Source organism: Crocodylus siamensis, unplaced genomic scaffold (assembly GCF_052110815.1).
Source record: "Crocodylus siamensis isolate JL-2025a unplaced genomic scaffold, ASM5211081v1 HiC_scaffold_718, whole genome shotgun sequence".
NCBI classification, from domain to species: domain Eukaryota; kingdom Metazoa; phylum Chordata; order Crocodylia; family Crocodylidae; genus Crocodylus; species Crocodylus siamensis.
The window spans coordinates 1-6,335 of record NW_028325126.1 but is presented as its reverse complement, the minus strand read 5'-3'; the positions used below and the strand labels follow the sequence as shown (position 1 = coordinate 6,335).

Genomic DNA, 6,335 nt, shown 5'->3' with positions numbered 1-6,335 from the left:
ATTAGGTCTACTTCAAGATCTCAGGATGGGAAGTGAATTAGATAGTGACACTGAGTTAGGAGTGCAACGCACAGACCTGATTCCTGCTTCTCCTTCACTGGGCTGTAGTCAATCTCTTCATACACAACCTCAGAGAAGGGCTGCATGACCTTTCTGGACCCTGAAAGCAAAGAGTAAGCAGTTATTAGAACAGGAGGTGGGAAACATTATTAAACCTTCAATTCAGTGTGGGACTAGCAGCAGTTCAGCTTCATTTTCACACCAGAAAATATCTCAGTCTAGACAACTAACGTGTCTCCTTTAAAAACTTCTCTTCGGAAATGTTTCTTTATCTGTTCCACCGTCACAAAATCTCTCCTCTTAAAATCTCCCTTTTCCTTTCCTTTCATTACTGCACATTATTGCCACACAGCAGCTTCAATAGTTCCTCTCCCAACATGAAGTTTACATTTCAGGAGTAATAACACTTATTTCTCTGCTTTATAAGGTTGTTGTAGTTGAAGATGCATTTCTCTGTAAGACTCAATCCTCCAGTGAGTATAATGCATTATCCACTGCTGCTCAAAACTGTTCTTCACTAGGGCTGCCATTTGTCCACTTTTCTAGAGGACAGCCCAGTTTTCTGCTACTCTGGCCTCTGTCCTATTGATATGAAACCAGATGCCTTTATGTCAGACTGGTGGAAGTCTGTGGAGGAAAATAGAGGACATAAAGGCATCCAGTTTCATATCAATAGGAAAGAGGACAGAGTAACAGAAAACTGGGCTGCCCTCTATAAAACTGGAGGAAGGGCCACCCTATTCTTCACACATCTATAGTCTCAACATTTTCCACAGTATATCCAATTGTTCTAGGTCATTATTGCTCACATTTTTGGCTCCACTGGCCTGATGAATGGCATGGCTCCACTTTGCAGGCTGGAGCATGCCCTGTGCCAGCCCTTTTCACCAAGATCTGGCCTGGGGCGCCATGGTGCCTCCTCCCAGCAAGAGTTCAATGCTGGCCAGGTATGGGCAGTGGGAGAGGGAAGGGATGGCATGGTGGAGACGGTGAAGGGATCTGTGCCATACTGTCCACCTAAAATCAGGCTCCAGGGCTCCATGCTCCCCACCCCCAGGCCCCACACACTGGAATCAGACCCTGCCCCACCCTGCATGCCCGATCTAGCACTCAGGGCCACGGTCAGCAAGTGTACCACCAGGATCCATTGGGAACCCAATGGGTTGGATGGCAGAGCACTGTGGGCTGGATCTGGCCCACAGGCTAGGGATTGAGCACCCCTGTCTAGGGGATTTTCCACTATTTCCCTCATCCTTCTCATACTCCACAACTCTCCCTGCAACTTCAAAGAGGTACTTCCATATCATTTAAACCCACTGGCACACACCTTTCTGCTGTGCTCTGGCATTTCGCACCTGCCCAGCCAGAATGATTAGGACCAAGCAGAGAAGGACCCCCAGAACAATGCAGATGACAATGGGCACCATGTCTCCCCCGCTGTCTCTTGGAGGTGGATCTGAAAAGAAACAAACATAGGAGCAGTAGAGACTATTCTCTGAAAGACAAATGAATCTCAAGGGAACATCCCCAGTTACTAATTGTACTGTATATGGCCAGAAGGTCAAATACTGAGAGACAGGAGAGGAACTCACATGCTAGAGCGAGAGTCAGGAGCCCAGGCACATCAGCGGAAAGCCGCTGAGCAGCAATGCCTATCGGTCAGCGTGCCCTGCAGGACCCACCCCAGGTGCCATTGCCTCATACATTTCAGACTTGTGTCAAGAAGCTCCTTCTCCCAGAGCAGAGGTTACAGCTCATCTCTCAGGAAAATGCAGCACTTATTGGAAGGGGGTTCATTACCTGTTCCCTTAGGGGAAGTTGTCATTCCTGTTGCATCTGCAAAGGGAAAAAGAAGAAGGGTTGGAGTCTGAAAGAAGGGGCAGGTAAAGCATCTACTAAAGAGATGGTCCCCCAGTGTGGCTGCAGGTGGAATGGGCCCTCCAAGGTTACACCCCGACCCTCCAGTCCTGTGGCCAAGAAATGGCGGACTGATATATGGCCAGGGATGGGTATCCAACACCCCTCCACAGAAAGCTGCATGCTTTCTAACTAACCTGTTACTCACTGTTACTGCTGCCAAGGGGCTGCCAGCTCTTACTGCATAACGGATTGAACAGAGATCCACAGTGCAAATAACTAGATTAGCTTTATTGATTATGGCCAGGTGATAAGGCTGCATGACAGTGGGATGTGTGCAGGGACAACAGATTCAAAGTTTATCTTATATACAAATACATATACACAATTAAGCCAATCATTAGCCAATCATTAGCAAACGCAGTTAGGAAAGCTGGTTTCTGCTCATTCAGATGGACTCCAAGTTAGGGCTCAGCAACCAGGTATATCTGTAGATGCCCATAGTGCACCATCAGTTGTGCCACAACCAATCACAGCACAGTCAATCATGCTCCACTGACAACATCTCTTTCTAGCCTCACATACCATCTCTGCAGGAAGCTTTCTTCAGAAACACCTGCCTTGCTTTCCCAGCTTACCCAGATGCATCCCTCCAGGGATGCACCCCTCTGCAGGGGATTTCCCCACAGGGCCTGCAAGCATGCAGTCCTGGGGAAGGAGATCCCTGAGGGGGTGCACCGTCTACATTGTCAGCACTCCCATTCCTGACAGCAGTGTGAGGCACAGGCTGCAGGCCTGCAGGAGCAGAGGGGCAACTCCCACAGGGGTCCCCTGCCCAGCCCAGCCCACGGACATGTCTGCAAGCTCGTTTTCCCCTCATGCAAATACACCCCAAGTTTGGGCTCAGCAACCAGGCGTGTCTGTAGATGTCCATGCAGTATGATCTGTTGTGCCACAACCTATCACAACACAGCCAATCACGCTCCACTGACAATATCTGTTTCTAGCCTCACATACCATCTCTGCAGGAAGCTTTCTTAACTGAATCTTTCCAGCCTGTCCAATGAGGCTTACACTCACCAGAGCAAGTCACAGCAGCATCTTCTTTATGGTGGCAGTTACTGTCCTCCCAGCGCTTGGCAGGACAGTGCCACAGAGATGACTCTGTCCCTCGGCAGTCCAACTTCTCCAGCCAGATGGGGCCAGTCCCCTCCCCGAATGCTGCTCCACCCAGGGCAGACACAGCAGGTCCACAGCCCAGTTGTTTACACACAACATCTGCATCCGCCATGTCCCAGGAGTCATCACACACCGTTCCCCAGGAGCCGCGGTGCCAAACCTCCACTCTCCCCGAGCATCCGTCCTCTCCTCCCACAACGCGGAGCTTTTCCTTGTCTGGGAAAGGCAGAAACCTCACATGTTACTGGGACAGCTGGGAAGGTCCTTAGGGACTGAGAAGAGATACAGAGAAGCATTCATACCTGTGCAGTTGGCAGAGCCGGGGCACGTAGCAAATGAGTTTTGTGTTCTGTTTTCTTTTCCTCCTACAGAAATAAATACTACCATGAGTGGACTAATTACTGTGTTTCAAGAAAAGTGAAGTAGAATCTATAACCCCTCCACTGCAACACTGTGGGCAAGTTTACATGCCATGTTAAGTCGCCTTAGTGATGTGCTATACTGACAAAGCGATCATGTCCATTTACACATGACTAACAGCAACTTTGCTGCAGCAGTGCACTCCCTCACTGGAGCACACCACTACGGCAGAGCAGCAGCTAAAAATAACCATTTGCTCAATAGACAACACAGTACGGGCTACTACTGCACCATGCGTTAGCACTTCTTTTGGAAGTATTAAAGCCTGGGCAGGACGCAGTAGCAACATTGCCTTATGGGTACGGGGAGACGCGCCGTGTATGAATAAGGTATAAATTCCCAGTTTATGTAATACCCAAAGGATTTGTACCTTAGTTTTAACATGATTTCTCAAAATTTTGCAGCTCTCTGCTGGCATGTGTGTGATTGTGATTTTTTACACCATGCTTTCTCTCTTTGAGTCTCTTCCCTATCCTTTTATAAAGAACCTGATAGTGAACAGTTTTATTATCTGAAAAACACCTGGAGTAGTAGGGGATTCCAGTGAAGAGATACAATTTTACTGCATCTGGAACCAAAATGAACCTACGGCTCAGATCGAGCAACTTCACACATATATCCAAGCCACTTGCAGAAATAGACACAAATGGATTTTTGGAAAATGCTCACCCTGATTCAAACTTCACAGTTTGGGTCCATCACTGATTTTCATCCCCAAAATATAAACAGTTTGTTACAATCTTCAGAATGAAAAAAAGGCTAATCAATTAAAAATGTCTAATGCTCTGCAGTGACTGCTTCTCTCCCAAAGACTGGAGGAAGCAGACTTTGGTACCTGCTATCTTATCTATGTCTTTCCCAACTAAACATTTGATCCAGTAAAAGATATCACCCACAAAACTGGGTGCCTAATAAATAGGCACCTCACAGGCACCTTGCCTAATAAATGCAATATTTTTCTACCTCAGTGCCTCAGTGAATGTGAGCACATGTGCAGGTGCAGTTGGACTTCTGAGGGTGTTGGTGTATCATTTGGGCGCGTGCATATGTTTAAAGATAGTTTTAGAATTACCACTGCAAGCAATGTGCGTCTCTTCCACCCGGTCATCGCACGACTGAACATCCCACGGCTTTGATGGGCACTGCCAAAGGGAACTGTGATGGTCACGACACTCAACGTGGTCCAGCCATGTGGGACCAGAACCTTCTCCATAGGCAAACTCTTCTGCACGTGCCCCTCCAACTCCACAGCTGAGCTGCTTGCATATAATTTCAATGGTGATTTCAGTCATTCGACTGGAGCAAACACTCCCCCAGGTCCCGTTGTAGAAAACCTCCAACCGACCAGCACAGTCACCACCATTCACCAGCCTCAGATTCATGAACTCTAGAAGGAAATGCAAAACAACAACTTGTCCTGACCTGTTTCTGATCAAACGTGCAGTATGCACACTGAAATCCCAGAGATCACGGCCGGCTCTATGCAGGGCAATTATGGGGAAAAGCAGCATTCTAATAATGACTTTCAGGAGTGGGAAGGCAGGAAAAAGAAATAAGCATCCAGGGAGGACCTCTATCATTCTTATTTCTCCCCTCAAAAATTTGACTCCTCCTCAGCAGCATCCTAATAATGACTTTCATGTGTTGGTAGGTGAAAAAGAAAGATAGACAGTCAAAGAGGATCTCTGTCATTCTTATCTCCCCAGTCTTCACTCCAGTATACCCCTGATAACAGGCTCATGAGAGCAGTTACAGAACAGACCTGAACAGAGCACTCCTGCATCCTCTTTGTGTCGGCAGTTGTGCTGGCCCCAGCCCCTGGAAGGACATGCCCAGAGCTCAGACTCGTTCCCGGAGCATTTCACATCATCCAGCCAGATCTGCCCTGAGCCTTCCCCATATTGAGCAGAACAGATGCCTCAATGGCATGTCCACATCTCAGTTGTTTGCAAACTACGCTGGCATCAGACAAGTCCCAGGAATCATCACAGACAGTCCCCCAGGTGCCCTGGTAATAAACCTCCACTCTCCCAGCGCAGCGACCTGCCCCATTCACCAGTCTGATCCTCCTGCTTCCTGTAAGGAGAAATCCCAGCAATTAATGGGCAAATTAATGATAACTGAATAGTTTTCATGCAAACCATTCTGATATAAAAAAATACATTCAGATGACTTAAAAACCTGTACTTACAAGTAAAAATAAAGGCAAACATCTGCAAAGTTAGAATACAAGTCGATACTGGACAGGAAATAATTCAGGCTCATAAATAGGCCGTGCCTCCCTCGACCCACATCAGAGGTACAAGAGGCAGAACTGCAGCCATGCTTTGCTACTTGCTATATTGTTATCCTGCCAACCAAAAATGTACTGGTTTGACCCTTGTGTTAACATCTCTTTGCATCCGAGTGAGATCACTTCACAAGGTAGGCTGGTGGCAAGTTCTAGGACGGTCATATTTCTGCTCAGTTGTGGATGTCAGGAGTTAGGTCAGCAAGCAGGCCGAGCAGCCCCCAGCTCAAGAGGGGGAAGGGTCTGACTGGCTACTTATTAGCAGCCCTTCTTTCAGAGCACACAAGACTGGCCCATATGACAGTTGCCTCCCTGTCAGTCCTGACCGCTTGGGCCTTTGTCTGCTGGGCCTTCAGGCAGGATGGCAGGTAGGAGCTGACCCCGAACCAATAGTAATAATGGCAATGGCAACAGTGCAGGAGAGAGTGACTGTGGCTGTGACACTGATGGCAACAGTGGAGGCACTTTCTGCCCTTCCTGGTGGGAGAGGGGAAGGGGAAGAAAAAATGGAGGGACCTGCAGGAATCAA

The 6,335-nt window shown here is 48.0% G+C and overlaps 1 protein-coding gene and 1 long non-coding RNA gene across 2 annotated transcripts; both read right to left on the bottom strand.

The window, feature by feature from the left end:
- Positions 1 to 1,398: 1,398 nt before the first annotated feature.
- On the bottom strand, positions 1,399 to 3,302 carry LOC149851615 (uncharacterized). The gene is made up of 3 exons (XR_016439636.1): positions 2,998 to 3,302; positions 1,861 to 1,896; positions 1,399 to 1,516 (listed from the first exon to the last, which is right to left on the bottom strand). It is a non-coding gene; the product is annotated as an uncharacterized LOC149851615 (long non-coding RNA).
- A 1,242-nt stretch (positions 3,303 to 4,544) lies between these two features.
- Positions 4,545 to 5,592, bottom strand: LOC149851614 (antigen WC1.1-like; the record flags this gene model as incomplete). Its single annotated transcript, XM_090030548.1, is given in 3 exon segments — positions 4,545 to 4,903; positions 5,279 to 5,428; positions 5,431 to 5,592. Coding segments are annotated over 3 exon segments (671 nt in total), but the record flags the coding sequence as incomplete, so codon positions are not given.
- Between the last annotated feature and the right edge of the window lie 743 nt (positions 5,593 to 6,335).